The 20,052-nt window shown below is 40.7% G+C and overlaps 1 protein-coding gene across 1 annotated transcript; it reads right to left on the reverse strand.

Annotated features, from left to right (window-relative positions):
- Window positions 1–3,296: 3,296 nt before the first annotated feature.
- On the reverse strand, window positions 3,297–4,913 carry cfd (complement factor D (adipsin)). Its single transcript, XM_079635133.1, has 5 exons — window positions 4,673–4,913; window positions 4,382–4,526; window positions 4,059–4,200; window positions 3,639–3,899; window positions 3,297–3,546 (listed from the first exon to the last, which is right to left on the reverse strand). The coding sequence occupies exons 1-5, from the start codon at window positions 4,722–4,724 to the stop codon at window positions 3,397–3,399; spliced, it is 750 nt and encodes a 249-aa protein (XP_079491259.1). The 5' UTR covers window positions 4,725–4,913; the 3' UTR covers window positions 3,297–3,396.
- Between the last annotated feature and the right edge of the window lie 15,139 nt (window positions 4,914–20,052).

Raw genomic sequence — 20,052 nt, forward strand, 5'->3', positions numbered from 1 at the left:
TCCGTTCACACAGCGCTGGTTTACCAAGAATGCCGTTGAGTCCTGAAAATGTACACCCGTAAATAACCGTATACTGTGTGTAACCGTATATGGAGTCAAATACAGGACTGACAACTGTAAATAGCACTTAAGCACTTGATTCAGCACTACTAACACTTTCTTTTCTTAGCCTATCTATTCTAAAAAAAAAAAAAAAAAAAATGCGTTGCATTGTACTGTGAAGGGTCATAGCACTTACATACTGTTGTCCTACTGCTAGTTTTATTGCTTCTATTGTTTCTCATTTGTAAGTTGCTTTGGATAAAAGCGTCTGCTAAATGAATAAATGTAAATGTAAATACTTTCTAAACAAAACAAGTTTAGCAAAACACTTCTGAACTTGAGAAGAAAGACATGTGCAACATCATTGAGTAAGTACTGATGTTTAATTTCAGTGTTTAATTCAAGTAAACAAGATTCTTGTTGTTGACCTATTTTCAGAGGACTGGACACGGGTACTTTCTACTCTGACAGCATGAGAGATGGAAAGACAAGAACCAGAGTCAGTAGGAGGAGTATGTACAAAATGAGGTAAATGTATCAGGCTGCAAAAAAGAAAAAAGAAAAAAAAGTGTATTCTGAACCTAAAAGAAATGCATGAGAAAATGACCCTAGGTTTTTCGTTTCAAAGTGTTTGGAAAGGAAAGGAAAGAAAAAGAGGGAAGAGAGGTAAATGTAATGTTCCGTGTCATCCTGCCAAAGTAAGCTAAAGTGGTTATCAAGAATTTGTCTTCCAAAACTCTTCCTTGATTATTTACTCCTCTTCGCTTCTAGTGGGACATAAGACAAAACAACAATTTCCTTTCACTTAATGCAGCGTGCTGTGCCTTGCCCCATGTCAGACCCATCTCATTCAACTCTGCCATCACTGAGCTTCTCCATGTTGTTTTAGGTCACCCTTGTTTTCTTCTGCCAGGTGGTGTCCATCTCAGGGCAGTTTTTGGGATTCGGCCCTGGTCCAATCTGATAACATCCTTAAACTGGGGGATACACTGGAACATGTTGGGTGGGCATTTGGAAAAGAGATTACAGAGAATGTTATCCTTTTCATCCATTGTCACCACAATAGAAATCTATTGAAAATCAAGAATATAAATTGGTAAGTGGCCAATGGCCATAACGACCAGCTGGAAATGGTTTGCGTGTGTCCGAACAGATATTGCACACAAAACAATGGAAATTTCCTGAACTTTGTAAGCAGGTCAAGGAGGTATTATCTGGCTTCTAAATGCCTGCAGCCTCATACAGTATGGAGGTTTTGCAACACCGAAAACTGAAAAATACCCTCCTCAAAAGATCAGACATGGACTGTTTCAGTTAGAGATAGCAGATATTGCAACACAGATGGGTGTTGAGTTGTCTGTGTAACGTACTGATCGGGGGAAAGATTCCGTTAGCTCCAGCCGTTGCGTTGGCATGTAGTTTGTAAGAAAATATTAACAAAATTGTGTTTCATAACACAATGATTTAATGATGCATTCAAAAAGTCTTACATAACACAATGAGCAGTTTATCATTGCAACATACTACACACAAATCCAGAAAAGTTTAACATCATGCCGTTGAACTGTCAAAATATGTGGAAAACTCTTACTATTCAACTTCCTCCTAAAATAATTTCTTAAAAATGCTGTAAAAAACAGTATTGGTTTGCATGAGTGATTGTCAAAGTAAAAGGGCTATGTAGAGATATAGGTGATGCTATGAAGGTGAACCGGTGAACTGGCGTCAAAGGATCATTGATGATGGGGAATAAAGGAGGTCACCGTGATTTTACCAAGTAAGACATGTTCTTGGATCAATATATTTTGTTGATCCTGGAATAACATTCCTGTCCCAAAATTTAGTCCTTACTCTATCCCTACCCTACCCCTAAACCTAACCCTACCCATAACTTTTCCCTAAAATCAGAGGGAAATGATAGGTGAATAACACTGATGTAGAAGCACCTCACCCTGGTTCTAAGCCTAGACATAAACTGTAAACTTGTCCCTCAAATCCGATTGGTTGATTGGAAAGTTGTTCCAAATCACAGAGTAAAGGACTAGCACATCTGATCCAATCACAAAATGATCCTTGATAGAAAGGTGTCAGAACACATTGTGCATTGCAGTTGTTGCGTGTGGGGCTGCATAGCCGCAAACCGATCAGAGTGCCCATGATGACCCCTAGGTACATGTATGTTGTTTATCTGGGGAACAGATGCAGGATGCACTACGGGAAGGAGGCAGGACGGCGGATGTGGTGTCCCGGCGGACACTGGGCAATGTTCTGCTCAAAACCTGCTCGAAATCCTGGCATTTATGTGGATATTACTTTGACAATGACATGCACCACCTACCAAAAGATTGTTGCAGACCACGTACACCCCTTCATGGCAATGGTGCTCCCTGATGATAGTGGCCTCATTCAGTGGGATAATACACCTTGCCACACTGAAAAAATTGACCAACAAAAATTGTTCAGGAATGGTTTAAGGAACATGACAGAGTTCAATGTTTTGCCTTGGCTTTCTAAGTCCCTAGATTGCAATTATATTGAGCATCTCCCCAAATGGAGGCCCCACCTCACAACTTGCAGACTTAAAGGAATAGTTAACTTAAAAAAGAAAATTCTGTCATATTTTCTCACTCTCAAGTTGTTTCAATGTATTAATTTCTTTCTTCTGTTGAACAAATACTTAGATAGTATTTATTTTTCCTACTGAGTCAAGTCAGAATTTTCATTTTTAAGTGAACTTTTCCTTTAAAGGACACATAGGACATTCAGGGGTCTTGCATCGGAGTCCATGCCTTGATGCATCACAACTGTTTTGGCAGCACTAAGGAGACCTACACGATAGTATAGGCAGATGGTTTTAGTGTAACTTGTGGCTGATCAGTGGATAATATGATATAATATAATATACAGCAATATGATATCATTTTCTTTCAATAGAAAGCATTTTTTGGCATATTTCACCTAGCAGAATGAAATTGATGTTGAATTGAAGTTGTCTATTTCCATGAATTTATTTTATTGTGTCCCTGCTGAAAAATCCAGCATTGCTTGTCACCAACATAAGGTATGTTTTGCATGCTGGGACCAGCATGGTATGCTTGATGCTGACCAGCATGGACCAACATGGAATTCATGCTGGCTTATTTCAGCACTTTCTTATATTCACACTGACTTGTTTAATAGTGGTGTTGATGACATTTTAAGGATGCAAACCTTTTATTTAAACAACAACAAACTTAATCGTGACTAAATTCAGGTAGGTGTAGAAAAGTTTTTATTAATGTAGCAATACATGAGATAAACAGGACGTATGAAAAAATATAGGTTATATACATGCAAAGGATTCGACAGCTTTTTTTACTCAGTGATTATACTGTCAATCCAAACGGTGTAGTGGGAGATGATCGTGTAGAGTCCAGGCTTTTTGCTGGAGCCACATTTCTTCCCTCCATTAGAGGTTATCCCCACAACAACATCCTTGTACAAGAGAGGACCTCCGGAGTCCCCCTGTTAGAGAGAAAGACAGCGAGAGAGGTCATATATTCGAGTTTGTATAGCAGTCATGTCAGTACTTTATGAACCATTGCAGTAAAACTTACATCACAGGTGTCCTTTTTTCTTTCTGCAGCACAGAGCATGTTGCTGGTGAACTTCAATCCATAGTAGTCACCGCGGCCACATTCCCTTCGGCTCTTGACCGAGATACTGAGTTCTTGCAATATGTCTGCTCGTCCTCCCACGTTGTTCAAAGAGCCCCATCCAGCTGTATCAACAACCGCAAACTCCTTGGGATCGGCCTCTTCTTCACGTTGGAATTTCACTGGTTTCACTGCAGAGCTCTCATTGATTGGCTTTTCCAGCTTTAAAAAACAAAATAATTCTATGTAATTGACAGTCTGCTGTAGAAAACTGATCTCTACACATACTGTCACAGGAACATGTTGTACTTGGTGAAATCATGTTCACCATACGCATACACAGACTGTTTTTCAGCTACATGATTGGATCACAGCATGTACCTTGAGCAGGGCAATATCATTGTCATAGTTGCTTATATTGAAATCAGGATGGCTGTAGACTGTAGTGTTATAGGTTTCTTTAGTGTCCTCAGCACCAGACAGAGAGTGAGCACCCAACACAGCTTCAACGCCGGATGCCCTCCTGCAACAAACAGGACATTTATCATTTCGCAACTTCGTTTTGCAACTTAGTATTTTTGCAAACTTCAAAACAAAATCAAAACAAACCCTCCGAACAAATCACAGCGATCTGGGACTGAAGTTATTTCATCTTTGCATCGCAATGCTGTCGCACAACTCACCAGTGCCGTTATGTTACATACCCATTCTGAAAGCAGTGTGCTGCACTCATGATCCACTGACTGGAGATCAGAAAGCCACCGCACTCATGTGTTCCGTTCCACTGAAGTGAAGCCATGTACGGACGAGAGTGTGCATCAGCGTCTTTTCCTCCTGTAATGCATTCACCTGCAAATAACACAATAATGTAAACCGTATAACATGAGGAAAACCTCATTAATCAAACCAAATCTATTCTCCATGCTTAAATATAGAAATGCGCAACAACAATATTCTAGACCATAAATAGACAAAGAGATATTGATATTACTCACCAGTTTGAGAAGCTGCATAGAGCAGCACAGAGGCAAATAATAGTCTATTCATAGTAAACTGTTGTCTGTATACTTCTGAGACTGAAGACCACCGAGTGTGGGCTGAGCTTTATATACTGCCCAAACGGGAGAGAGGGTGTGTGGGAGTGTTGTTCTCTTTGCATTCTTTTCTTAATCGCCCATCAGACAAGAGGAAACAGGAATATGCCATAAATCTTCTTCATTACATCTACTTTGTGCTTGTTTCACTTTTCCTTTCCTGCAAATGTTTCCTTTACTGTAATCATGTCTTTTGTTATTTTCTAAGTGAAGAGGACATGTACAGAGTGCAATAAATCAATAATCCCAAAAACTTTTTTCCACTATAAAAAAACCTTTTGCGCCTCTGGAATTGTGCATAAAAAACCTTTTGTGCATCCATTCCATGGATGTTAAAAGTTATTCAAGGAACTTTTCTTTTTAAGAGTGTACTGTCTGTGACCATGTCATTTTAAAAGAGTTTTTTTTTTTTTTACACAAGCAACATACACATCTCTGCTACTAATGAACACTTTTTTGTGTGAAAGTTTTTTCTAGGACCTACCATTTTCATACAGTTGCACTGAAAGAGACAGATGTGCAAATTTTAACACTTGTGTGTACCACACATAATGCAGTACTTTTTTATCTGTATAGTTTGATATTGTTTGTACATCTGTATAGATAGGCTAGATATCCAATCATCCTTCTATTATGGATCAATATAATGGATGCACAGAAAAGGGCTGCACAGTTTTGCAATAAATAAATTAATAAATAAAATCATCAAATATTGTAATTGCTATTGAATTATATTTGTGTGGCAGCTCCATGGATTAATATTATTATTAACAACAACAACAACAGTAATAATCATAAAAACGAGCTCAAAATCTAATTTTAAAGGGTTTATTGCATGAAAAAAAAGATTTTTAATTAATAAACAAGTGATCAAGTAAACAAATGTGAAAAAAATAATTGTTTGTTTGTGAAAGTCCAACAAAGTTAAATGTGGCAAAATAAATATATAAATAAATACTCAAAGCTGATATGTTTCAAAATGCTGCTATGTTTTAGCCAACAAGACCGTGATTAAGGTAGCCAAATAGAAAGTTAGATTTGGTCAGGTGACGTAGCCTACTCAGAAACCGAAAAAAAAAAAAACCCGGATGAAAAAAAAAAAGTACTTGCATGGTGTCAAAACACTCTTTGTCCAGAATCTTCACGAAATCTTATCAAAACTTTCCACATATCCGCGGGAGACCTTCTTCTGGCAGCGAGAGGAAAAGCGGAAACACAACCTGCTTACACTGACTAACTGGTCCGTGTTACATTTGACCCTGCGTTAGGTTGTGCCCCGCGCTCCCCTATATTTTAGTTCGATAATATGTTTTATTTAATATTTTGATATTTTATTGTACTAACTTATATTTATGATATAGGCCTATTTATAATCCACTTAGGCCTATTCATGTTTTGAGCATAGACTCAAAACGAAATTCCCAACTTAAACTGTCGAAAATCTTGAATGCTTTAGACTAGACTAGAGCAAACAAATACATAAATTTGATCTCTTTTCAAAGACGACACTTGGCAGATTATTACTGGAGTTTGAGATTATTTCCATCTAAACTGGTTATATCTTTTAGTAATGTTGTGTGAGCAGTAGCATAAACTCTATCTCTCTCTTTTTTTTTTTTTTTTTTTGTTATGAGAAATAAGGATATTCATCCGCAGTCACACAAGCAAAACAATTTTCTTCCGCAAAGTGAAGGTAGTTTTATTTTTTAACCGCTAGAGGGTAGTAGTGATTAGTGAAGTATAGGCTACCTTTAAAGGGCACCTATTATGACATTTAAAATGTTCCTAATGTTGTTTAGGGAGTCCCCAACAACAGTTTTACATGCATGCAATGACAAAAAACACTTTTGTTGTCGTATAATATGCATTTATTTTTACCTGATTTGCTCACCGACTCCCAAATGATTCGTTCAACGACTCGTTTTTCCAAACCCCTCCTTTGCGCGACGCTAATCTGCGTTGATTGGTCAGATGACCCAGCAGTGTTTACAGAGATAATACTTATTTTTAACACGGAGTACAATGATGCTTTTATCAATTAAATTGTGTTATAATAATGATTATAGTCCACTGCTTTATAGTTTGTAGTAAAAAACGAAAAATAAGATAAAATATAGCTGCAAGCAGCGATTACGGGCCCAAGCCGGTGGCACCGCCACCCTGGTGCCTTTAGTTACACTAAAGGCACCGGGCTGGCGCTGCCACCGGCTTGGGCCCTCCATCGCTGCTTGCAGCTATATTTATTTATATATATATATATATATATATATATAAAAAGCCGCCACCCCGTTGCCTTTCGGGTTCCTGTGCACGACGGGCAATAACGTAACCCCGCTTTGACTGTCGAGAAGAAGTCTGCTTTAGAGCTTGTATCAGTGTGAGTCTTTCTGCTCCCCTACAAACACACACAGAAAAGGGGGGGGGGCTGTCTGTGTGTGTGCCCCCCCTCCCCCCCCCCTCCTCCTCCAGTATCTCACTGGACTAACACACACACACACACACACAGAGAGAGAATGGCAGGGGGAACTCTGTCAGAGAGAGACAAAACCACATTCAAACCAAAATATCTGACTTCCTGTTGGTCGGAGCTATTGACTGTAAATGAGAAAGATGTCCGGATCGATAAGCACAATATACAGACCGAGTTTTGTGACTGTAGGTAAAAATAACCCCCCCACTTTAGTCAAAAGTATCTTGAAAGTAACACACTTCCTGCTGCCAGTTGGTGGCGCTATAACTTTGACTCACAATAGCCACATCCATGTGATCGCCCTCTTACAACAAACACACTGCTGAAGTTTCATCAAGATCAATAAATGTATGAAGACGTTATAACACATTGTGTTTTTCTTTTCTCGCCATAACTTTGTTTCCTCGCCACGGCCAAACCGTTCGAGATATCAAAAATCCGTCCGCAATTTAGCGTCCTCAATGTCTTTACTTCATGCTGACTGAGTTTGGTGGCGATAGGATAATTTTTCTTGGAGGAGTATATCAAATTCCAGGGGCATGCGTTTTCATACAACCCATAATAGCCGACTTCCTGTTGGACTGGCGTAAAACTTAGAGCACGAAAGTTGTTCGGCCCGATGATATCTAAATGTGTACCGAGTTTCATATTATTACATGCAAACGTGTTTGATATATGGACCAAGTTTTTCGGACCACGTTCAAGGGGGCGCTGTTGAGCTCCCCTGCCACGCCCGGGTACCAGCTTCAGTCCGGCTCTAATGGCCGCAGGTTCTGACCTGTGTGCAAAGTTTCAAGAGTTTTCGAGCACGTTAAGGGCCCCAAAAGTGCCCGAGAAGTCCCACACAGCAGAGAAAGGGTTAAAATAAAGCCCCCCTCCTCTCTCACACACACAGACACTGAGAGAGACTGGCAAAATTCCCATCAAATCACATTCAAACCAAAATATCTGACTTCCTGTTGGTCGGAGCTAATGACTGTAAATTAGAAAGTTGTCCGGCTCGGGGAGATAAATATAAATACCGATTTTTGTTACTGTAGGTAAAACTAATACCCCATTTTTGACTAAAGGTGGCGCTACTGAGCCCCTCCACCGCGCCCGTTTCTGAAACTTCACACATGCCTAGTACCTAATAAATCTGATATGCATGTTGAGTTTCATGCAATTTGAAGCATGTTAAGAGCCTCAAATGCACCCAAAAAGAATATTAAAGTTTGATGCGTTGCCATGGCAACAGTATTTAAGATATCAATAATCCTTTCACAGGTCTACATCTGCCGTGTGTTTACATTATACAGATGAAGTTTGAAGCAAATCGGGTAAAAATAAGAGGGTGATTTCAAAGCATTTTGAAAGTGACACACTTCCTGCTGCCAGTTGGTGGCGCTATAACTTTGACTCACAATAGTCACATCCATGTGATCGGCCTCTTACAGTGAACACACTGCTGAAGTTTCATCAAGATCAGTTAATGTATGAGGATGTTATAACACACTTCCTGTTTCCAATATTCGCCATAAATTCGTTTCCTCGCCACGGCCAAACCGTTCGAGATATCAAAAATCCCCTCGCAATTTAGCATCCTCCATGTCTTGACTTCATGCACACCGAGTTTCGTGGTCATCCGATGAATTCTCTAGGACAAGTGTTTCAAATGCCAGAACATGCGTTTCCATCCAGCCCATAATAACCGACTTCCTGTTGGACTGGCGTAAAACTTAGAGCACGAAAGTTGTTCGGCCCGATGAGATCTATATGTGTACCGAGTTTCATATTATTACATGCAAGCGTGTTTGAGATATGGACATGTTTTTGAATCCCATTCCAGGGCGCGCTGGCGAGCCCCCCTGCCACGCCCGGGTCCCAGCTTCAGTCGGGCCCTGATGGCCGCAGGTTCTGACATTTGTGCAAAGTTTCAAGAGTTTTTGAGCACGTTAAGGCCCCCAAAAGTGCCCAAAAGGTAGTAAAATAATAATAATAATAATAAATATAGCTGCAAGCAGCGATTACGGGCCCAAGCCGGTGGCACCGCCACCCCTGTGCCTTTAGTTACACTAAAGGCACCGGGCTGGCGCTGCCACCGGCTTGGGCCCTACATCGCTGCTTGCAGCTATATTTATTTATATATATATATATATATATATATATATATATATATATATATATATATATATATATATATATATATAAAAGCCGCCACCCCGGTGCCTTTCGGGTTCCTGTGCACGACGGGCAATAACGTAACTCCGCTTTGACTGTCGAGAAGAAGTCTGCTTTAGAGCTTGCATCAGTGTGGGTTCTGCAAAAGTGCGCATCGAGGGCACATATAAGAAAAAAAAATGTATATATACATATATATATATACCGGTATGTGTTTTGTTAAACTATAAACTCTTGTCAAACTGTAACCTACAACTGTCACCCAACCAAAATCTCTCTCTCACACACACACACACACACACACACACACAGTTTAAAAGCAAAAAAAAATTATCCAACCTCATTTAAAAACAGTCTGTCGGTGCCATCTTTTGGACATTCATCATATTGCATTGGTTTTAATTTCTTGTCCTCAAACAGAGCAGTAATCTGTTTATTTTAAGCAGCAAAGATCAGCAGCAGGAGTCCGATTTCATTTACTGTAAGAACAATAGGCTATTGAACTCACAATTCAAGCAATCCACCCCGAACTATAGAGCCAAATCATGAAACTAAAAAGCGCATGGTTGAGACAAAGATAATTTTACTTGCCCAACCTGATTAGAACATGGGGAAAAAAGAAACAAAATCCTGATTATAACATTTATTGTAAGCTGCTATCGATAGTGCATTATAAATACATTACTCACGGTAACAATGTTGCGAAGCACTCACAAAATAATCCCAGTGAACAATTAAAAAATGGGGCGTTTTCATATTTTCTAACATGATACAGTTAAGCAACCTCACACGACGAGTCCTCTTTTCATGAATACCACCATCACAATTGAAAAATTGACATTGATTTCATACAACAGTTCAATAAATGCATAAAATGAGTCAATTACACTTTAGATGCAATGTTCCTGTTTTTGTTCTGTTTCAGCAGCGAAAATAGTTCAACAAAGATCACAGCAGAACCATCGCGCATCTCACAGTGTTTTTTCATTAGTGAATGATTCCGCTTTTTGAAAGAATCGCTTGACTCAAAGATTCAATTATCAATCAATAGACAACTGTCTCATTCATTAATGACTCAGTCGTTCAAACGACTCGTTTGAACGAATGAATCAATGACTCGCTCATTAAGACGGTCGCCTTGCGACACTTAAAGGAGGTTTAGTGTTATGTTCAAAAGTATAGCCTATCATTCTTTCCAACGATTGTTAATTAACTTATATTTAAAACAATCTCATAACATTATTTAATCCATTGTTATTTTTCAGTTTAAAATATTTAATTTGATCAGCCACAGGGTGTCCCTATAGTGTCTTATTATTCTAAATAATTTAATTTATTGATCAAATTTAGAAATTAAAAATGAAATATGAAGCATACATTTAATAAGAGTAGGGGTGTGACTAGGTACAGATATTAGGCTACAATATACAGATTTAAATATATAATCGCGCTCCACCGTCGATTTGAGATTGCAATGCACGTGTGTGTGTGTGTGTGTGTGTGTGTGTGTGTGTGTGTGTGTGTGTGTTAAAATAATTTAGTTTAGTTAGAGAACGGGCACTAACCTATTAAAACCTGAACGTGTCCGCTTAATAAAACGTGAGTTGAACGAGAGTCGCAGCAAAGATCAGTCCAATTTCATTAATCATCATGGGTGAAGAGCTGACTGAAAAGATGATGACGGAATATTTTGTGTAAAAACGACTATTTAAGCGAATCTGTCATTGTACTGTTTTATTGTTTTCCATTAAGAATAATAGGCTATTGAACTCGCAATTCAAGCAATAACGCGTTCACGGCGAGGAACGAGCAGAACAGAGTGTGTTTTAGTTCATTCCTACTGGACGTCCAGTACTTACTTTCGCTTTTAAGTTAGCGATTTAAAAGCTCCCGCCGGTGTCACACGTCGATTAACCGGTGGGAAAATATCCTCACACAGTCACCCTAATAAATATATATTTATGTCTGAACTATTTTGATCTCATTTAGACCTTACATGCTGGCATTGACAGTCATACATCACTAGAGGGCAGTATAGCCCTATGTATGACTTGATTTTTATTAAATAGCCCTATTCTGTTGGTCTGAGCTAATGACTGTAAATTAGAAAGTTGTCCGGCTCAAGGAGAAGAATACATATATAGATTTTTGTGACTGTAGGTAAAACTAACCCCCCCTCTTGGGTCAAAAGTATCTTGAAAGTGACACACTTCCTGCTGCCAGTTGGTGGCGCTATAACTTTGACTCACAATAGTCACATCCATGTGATCGGCCTCTTACAGCGAACACACTGCTGAAGTTTCATCAAGATCAATTAATGTATGAGGATGTTATAACACACTTCCTGTTTCCAATATTCGCCATAAATTTGTTTCCTCGCCACAGCCAAACCGTTCGAGATATCAAAAATCCCCTCGCAATTTATCATCCTCCATGTCTTGGCTTCATGCACACCGAGTTTCGTGGTCATCCGATGAATTCTCTAGGAGAAGTGTTTCAAATGCCAGAACATGCGTTTCCATACAACCCATAATAGCCGACTTCCTGTTGGACTGGCGTAAAACTTAGAGCACGAAAGTTGTTCGGCCCGATGAGATCTATATGTGTACCGAGTTTCATATTATTTCATGCAAGCGTGTTTGATATATGGACATGTTTTTGAATCCCATTCCAGGGGGCGCTGGCGAGCCCCCCTGCCACGCCCGGGTCCCAGCTTCAGTCCGGCTCTAATGGCCGCAGGTTCTGACATTTGTGCAAAGTTTCAAGAGTTTTTGAGCACGTTAAGGCCCCCAAAAGTGCCCAAAAGGTAGTAAAATAATAATAATAATAATAATAAATAATAATAAATAATAATCCGAAGAAAAACAATAGGGCCTTCGCCTTTTCAAGGCTTGGGCCCTAATTAAAGCTGCAAGCAGCGATGAAAGGGCCCTCGCACCCGTGCCACCGCTACCCGGTGGCTTTAGGAAGACAGAGCATGGTGGGCAATGTGCATTTAAGTAGGTAAAAATAGGAGGAGTATGTCAAAGTCAGTTACAAAAATGTCCTTGATTATGGGGATAATAGCATGCGTCATTACTAAGATAAGTGTTGCTAGCATGTTTTAGCATGTTTCTAGCATGTTTAGAACTCAATGGCATATTAAATATGTCGCTAGTAATGCATCACAGTGTAAAACGTGTCACTTCCTGTCGACGGTAGGTGGCGCTATTACTTTAACTTAAAATTGTCATGTAGATGTGTTCAGGGCAGGACTCTTATCAAACGTGTGAAGTTTGGGGCAGATTGGACATTGCCTTCTTTAGTAACACCAACTTCCTGTTTCATTGCATTAGCGTGCTTTAGCACTTAGCTAAGAATTGCTAGCATGTTTTAACATGTTTCTAACATGTATATAACTCAATGGCATATTTAATATGTTGCTAGTACTGCATCACAGTGTTAAACATGTCACTTCCTGTTGCCAGTAGGTAGCGCTATTACTATAACTGAAAAGTGTCATGTAGATGTGTTCAGGACAGGACTCTTATCAAACGTGTAAAGTTTGGGAAAGATTGGACATTGCCTTCTTTAGTAACAACAACTTCCTCTTTCATTGCATTAGCATGCTTTAGCACTTAGCTAAGAATTGCTAGCATGTTTTAACAGGTTTCTAACATGTTTATAACTCAATGGCATATTTAATATGTTGCTAGTACAGCATCACAGTGTTAAACATGTCATTTCCTGTTGCCAGTAGGTGGCGCTATTAATATAACTGAATATTCTCATGTACATGTGTTAAACATGAGAATATTCAACCGTGTGAAGTTTGGGGCAGATTGGACATTCAATGCCTGAGTTACAGCAAATTCCTATTTAATTGCATTAATAGCATGATTTAGCACCTAGCTAATGTTTGCTAGCATGTTTTAGCATGTTTCTAGTATGTTGTTAACATGTTTAACACTTGCTGGCACTTTTTTGTATGTTATTAGGAGTCCAAAACAGTGTTAAACATGTCACTTCCTGTTGCCAGCAGGTGGCGCTATGACTGTAACTGAATTTGAGCATGGTCATGTGTTCAGGACAGAACTCTTATCAAACGTGTGAAGTTTGGGGCAGATTGGACATTCAATTCCTGAGTTACAGCAAATTCCTATTTAATTGCAGTAATAGCATGCTTTAGCACTTAGCTAATGTTTGCTAGCATGTTTTAGCATGTTTCTAGTATGTTGTCAACATGTTAAGCACTTGCTGGCAATTTTTTATATGTTATTAGGAGTCCAAAACAGTGTTAAACATGTCCCTTCCTGTTGCCAGCAGGTGGCGCTATGACTGTAACTGAATTTGAGCATGGTCATGTGTTCAGGACAGGACTCTTATCAAACGTGTGAAGTTTGGGGCAGATTGGACATTGTTTGCCTGAGTTACAGCAACTTCCTGTTTCATGGCGAAACATCAAAATTTGTCAGGCCGCCGAGGACACGCCCTTCGACGAAAACTCTAGATCTTCGCAATTTAATGTCGCAAAGGCCTTAAGATTACACTCACCAAATTTGAAGATGATCAGATTAAAACTGTAGGAGGAGTTCGTTAAAGTACGAGGCCTGAAAATGGCAAAAACTGCACAAAAATCAGAGAGGAAGTTCAAAATGGCTGACTTCCTGTTGTGTTTAAGGCTATGCTCCAAGAGACTTTTTTGTAGGTATTGGGTCATTACATGTATGTACCGAATTTCGTACACGTACGTGAAACGTAGCGGGAGGCGCACTCCGTTGAACCTTTATAGGTGGCGCTATCGAGCCATTTTACCCCGCCCAATTCTGAAACGCATATCAGATGTCAATTTTCGCCAGTTCTGACGCGTGTGCAAATTTTCGTGAGTTTTCGTGCATGTTTAGGCCCTCAAAAATGCGATTAAATGCGGAAAATAATAATAATAATAATAATAAACAGAGCAATTCCAATAGTGTCCTCGCACCATCGGTGCTCGGGCCCTAATAATAAATATAGCTGCAAGCAGCGATTACGGGCCCAAGCCGGTGGCACCGCCACCCTGGTGCCTTTAGTTACACTAAAGGCACCGGGCTGGCGCTGCCACCGGCTTGGGCCCTCCATCGCTGCTTGCAGCTATATTTATTTATATATATATATATATATATATATATATATAAAAAGCCGCCACCCCGTTGCCTTTGGGGTTCCTGTGCACGACGGGCAATAACGTAACCCCGCTTTGACTGTCGAGAAGAAGTCTGCTTTAGAGCTTGCATCAGTGTGAGTCTTTCTGCTCCCCTCCAAACACACACAGAAAAGGGGGGGGGGGCTGTCTGTGTGTGTGCCCTCCCTCCCCCCCCCCCCCCCCCACCACACACACACACACACACACACAGAGAGAGAATGGCAGGGGGAACTCTGTCAGAGAGAGACAAAACCACATTCAAACCAAAATATCTGACTTCCTGTTGGTCGGAGCTTATGACTGTAAATGAGAAAGTTGTCCGGATCGATAAGCACAATATAGAGACCGAGTTTTGTGACTGTAGGTAAAAATAACCCACCCACTTTAGTCAAAAGTATCTTGAAAGTAACACACTTCCTGCTGCCAGTTGGTGGTGCTATAACTTTGACTCACAATAGTCACATCCATGTGATCGCCCTCTTACAACAAACACACTGCTGAAGTTTCATCAAGATCAATAAATGTATGAAGACGTTATAACACATTGTGTTTTTCTTTTCTCGCCATAACTTCGTTTCCTCGCCACGGCCAAACCGTTCGAGATATCAAAAATCCGTCCGCAATTTAGAGTCCTCAATGTCTTGACTTCATGCTGACCGAGTTTGGTGGCGATAGGATAATTTTTCTTGGAGGAGTATATCAAATTCCAGGGGCATGCATTTTCATACAGCCCATGATAGCCGACTTCCTGTTGGACTGGCGTAAAACTTAGAGCACGAAAGTTGTTCGGCCCGATTAAATCTATATGTGTACCGAGTTTCATATTATTACATGCAAACGTGTTTGATATATGGACCAAGTTTTTCGGACCACGTTCAAGGGGGCGCTGTTGAGCTCCCCTGCCACGCCCGGGTACCAGCTTCAGCCCAGCCCTGATGGCCGCAGGTTCTGACCTGTGTGCAAAGTTTCAAGAGTTTTCGAGCACGTTAAGGGCCCCAAAAGTGCCCGAGAAGTCCCACACAGCAGAGAAAGGGTTAAAATAAAGCCCCCCTCCTCTCTCACACACACAGACACTGAGAGAGACTGGCAAAATTCCCATCAAATCACATTCAAACCAAAATATCTGACTTCCTGTTGGTCGGAGCTAATGACTGTAAATTAGAAAGTTGTCCGGCTCGGGGAGATAAATATAAATACCGATTTTTGTTACTGTAGGTAAAACTAATACCCCATTTTTGACTAAAGGTGGCGCTACTGAGCCCCTTACCACGCCCGTTTCTGAAACTTCACACATGCCTAGTACCTAATAAATCTGATATGCATGTTGAGTTTCATGCAATTTGAAGCATGTTAAGAGCCTCAAATGCACCCAAAAAGAATATAAAAGTTTAAAGCGTTGCCATGGCAACAGTATTTAAGATATCAATAATTCTTTCACAGGTCTACATCTGCCGTGTGTTTACATTATACACATAAAGTTAGAAGCAAATCGGGTAAAAATAAGAGGGTGAATTCAAAGCATTTCGAAAGTGACACACTTCCTGCTGCCAGTTGGTGGCGCTATAACTTTGACTCACAATAGTCACATCCATGTGATGGGCCTCTTACAACGAACACACTGCTGAAGTTTCATCAAGATCAATTAATGTATGAGGATGTTATAACACACTTCCTGTTTCCAATATTCGCCATAAATTCGTTTCCTCGCCACGGCCAAACCGTTCGAGATATCAAAAATCCCCTCGCAATTTATCATCCTCCATGTCTTGACTTCATGCACACCGAGTTTCGTGGTGATTGGTTGAATCGTCTAGGAGGAGTATTTTAAATTCCATTGCATGTGTTTTTTAAACTACGCCAAATAGCCGACTTCCTGTTGGGCTGGGGTAAAAAGTCAGAGCACGAAGGATATATGAACCGATGAGATCTATAAGTGTACCGAGTTTCATATTATTACACGCAAGCGTGTTTGATTTATGGACCAAGTTTTCGGACCGCGTTCCAGGGGGCGCTGTCGAGCCCCCCTGCCACGCCCGGGTACCAGCTTCAATCCGGCTCTAATGGCCGCGGGTTCTGACATTTGTGCAAAGTTTCAAGAGTTTTTGAGCACGTTAAGGCCCCCAAAAGTGCCCAAAAGGTAGTAATATAATAATAATGAAGAAATATAAATAAATATAGCTGCAAGCAGCGATTACGGGCCCAAGCCGGTGGCACCGCCACCCTGGTGCCTTTAGTTACACTAAAGGCACCGGGCTGGCGCTGCCCCCGGCTTGGGCCCTCCATCGCTGCTTGCAGCTATATTTATTTATATATAAGCCGCCACCCCCGTTGCCTTTCGGGTTCCTGTGCACGACGGGCAATAACGTAACCCGCTTTGACTGTCGAGAGGGCAATATAGCCCTATGTATCACTCGATTTTATTTAACCAAATGTTATTTTAACAAAATATGTTATTTATCTGATTCATCCAACCCTATACTGCACTCTTTTACTAATACTATATTATATTTCATCGTTTTCATGTCTTGCCCTCAAACATATCTGTTTAATCTGCTTATTTTTAAGTTACACATAATACATTGATTGAAAAAGAAACTCAAACTTTTTGTTTATGGTAATATTATTTGATACAGAAAGAAATAAGTGAGACTGTGGGAGTGAGGGGAGGGTAATGACAGCCAAAGGGAGACAGAGACAGATAAGTTTTAAAACTAAAAAAATGACATCCTAACTTTGATAATGTTTAAATATACATAAAAATGCAGCATATCATTAATTGAAATTAGTGTACTTTAAAACACTTGTTTAAAATAAAAAATACATTTATACATAGTATAAAACACTAGATGGCACAATTGTTCATAGTCTTTCTGCTCCCCTCCCCACACACACAGACAGGGGGGCTTGTCTGTGTGTGTGCCCTCCCTCCCCTCCCCACACAGACACACACAGGGGGGGCTGTCTATGTGTGTGTGTGTGTGCCCTCCCTCCCCTCCCCACACAGACACACACACACACACACACACACACACACACACACACACACACACACACACACACACACACACACACACACACTCACACACACACACACAGAATGGCTGGGGGAACTCTGTCAGAGAGAGGCAGAGAGAGACAAAACCACATTCAAACCAAAATATCTGACTTCCTGTTGGTCGGAGCTAATGACTGTAAATCAGAAAGTTGTCCAGCTCGATGTGCACAATATACATACCAAGTTTTGTGACTGTAGGTAAAACTAACCCCCCCACTTTTGTCAAAAGTAACACACTTCCTGCTGCCAGTTGGTGGCGCTATAACTTTGACTCACATTAGTTACATCCATCTGATCGCTCTCTTACAACAAACACGCTACTGAAGTTTCATCAAGATCAATTAATGTATGAAGACGTTATAACACATCGTGTTTCTCTTTTCTCGCCATAATTTCGTTTCCTCGCCACGGCCAAACTGTTCGAGATATCAAAAATCCGTCAGCAATTTAGTATCCTCAATGTCTTGACGTCATGCTGATCGAGTTTGGTTGTGATTGGATGAATTTTCTAGAAAGAGTGTTTCAAATTCCAGGGGCATGCGTTTTCATACCACCCACAATAGCCGACTTCCTGTTGGGCTGGCGTAAAACTTAGAGCACGAAAGTTGTTCGGCCCGATTAAATCTATATGTGTACCAAGTTTCATATTATTACATGCAAGCGTGTTTGATATACGGACAAGTGTTTGAATCCCATTCCAGGGGGCGCTGTCGAGCCCCCCTGCCACGCCCGGGTACCAGCTTCAGCCCGGCCCTAATGGCCGCGGGTTCTGACCTGTGTGCAAAATTTCAAGAGTTTTCGAGCACGTTAAGGGCCCCAAAAGTGCCCGAGAAGTCCCACACAGCAGAGAAAGGGTTAAAATAAAGCCCCCCTCCTCTCTCACACACACAGACACTGAGAGAGACTGGCAAAATTCCCATCAAATCACATTTAAACCAAAATATCTGACTTCCTGTTGGTCGGAGCTAATGACTGTAAATTAGAAAGTTGTCCGGCTCGGGGAGATAAATATAAATACCGATTTTTGTTACTGTAGGTAAAACTAATACCCCATTTTTGACTAAAGGTGGCGCTACTGAGCCCCTTACCATGCCCGTTTCTGAAACTTTGCACAAGTGTACTAGGCAATAAATGTAAAGTGTCTGTCGAGTTTCATGCAATTTCAAGTATGCTAAGAGTCTCAAAAACTTTAAAAAAGAATATTAAAGTTTGATGCGTTGCCATGGCAACAGTATTTAAGATATCAATAATCCTTTCACAGGTCTACATCTGCCGTGTGTTTACATTATACAGATGAAGTTTGAAGCAAATCGGGTAAAAATAAGAGGGTGATTTTAAAGCATTTTGAAAGTGACACACTTCCTGCTGCCAGTTGGTGGCGCTATAACTTTGACTCACAATAGTCACATCCATGTGATCGGCCTCTTACAGCGAACACACTGCTGAAGTTTTATCAAGATCAGTTCATGTATGAGGATGTTATAACACACTTCCTGTTTCCAATATTCGCCATAAATTTGCTTCCTCGCCACGGCCAAACCGTTCGAGATATCAAAAATCCCCTCGCAATTTATCATCCTCCATGTCTTGACTTCATGCTGACCGAGTTTCGTGGTCATCGGATGAATTCTCTGGGAGAAGTGTTTCAAATGCCAGAACATGCGTTTCCATACAGCCCATAATAGCCGACTTCCTGTTGGACTGGCGTAAAACTTAGAGCACGAAAGTTGTTCGGCCCGATGAGATCTATATGTGTACCGAGTTTCATATTATTACATGCAAGCGTGTTTGATATATGGACATGTTTTTGAATCCCATTCCAGGGGGCGCTGCCGAGCCCCCCTGCCACGCCCGGGTCCCAGCTTCAGCGCGGCCCTAATGGCCGCCGGTTCTGACATTTGTGCAAAGTTTCAAGAGTTTTTGAGCACGTTAAGGCCCCCAAAAGTGCCCAAAAGGTAGTAAAATAATAATAATAAAGAAGAAGAATAAATAATAATCCCATGGAAAACAATAGGGCCTTCGCCTTTTCAAGGCTTGGGCCCTAATAATCCGGAGGAAAACAATAGGGCCTTCGCCTTTTCAAGGCTTGGGCCCTAATAAAATATAGCTGCAAGCAGCGATTACGGGCCCAAGCCGGTGGCACCGCCACCCTGGTGCCTTTAGTTACACTAAAGGCACCGGGCTGGCGCTGCCACCGGCTTGGGCCCTCCATCGCTGCTTGCAGCTATATTTATATATATATATATATATATATATATATATATATATATATATATATATATATATATATATATAAAAAGCCGCCACCCCCGTTGCCTTTCGGGTTCCTGTGCACGACGGGCAATAACGTAACCCCGCTTTGACTGTCGAGAAGAAGTCTGCTTTAGAGCTTGTATCAGTGTGAGTCTTTCTGCTCCCCTCCAAACACACAC

The sequence above is a fragment of the Phoxinus phoxinus genome, assembly GCF_949152265.1.
Source record: "Phoxinus phoxinus genome assembly, chromosome: 14".
In the NCBI taxonomy this organism is placed as follows: Eukaryota; Metazoa; Chordata; class Actinopteri; order Cypriniformes; family Leuciscidae; genus Phoxinus; species Phoxinus phoxinus.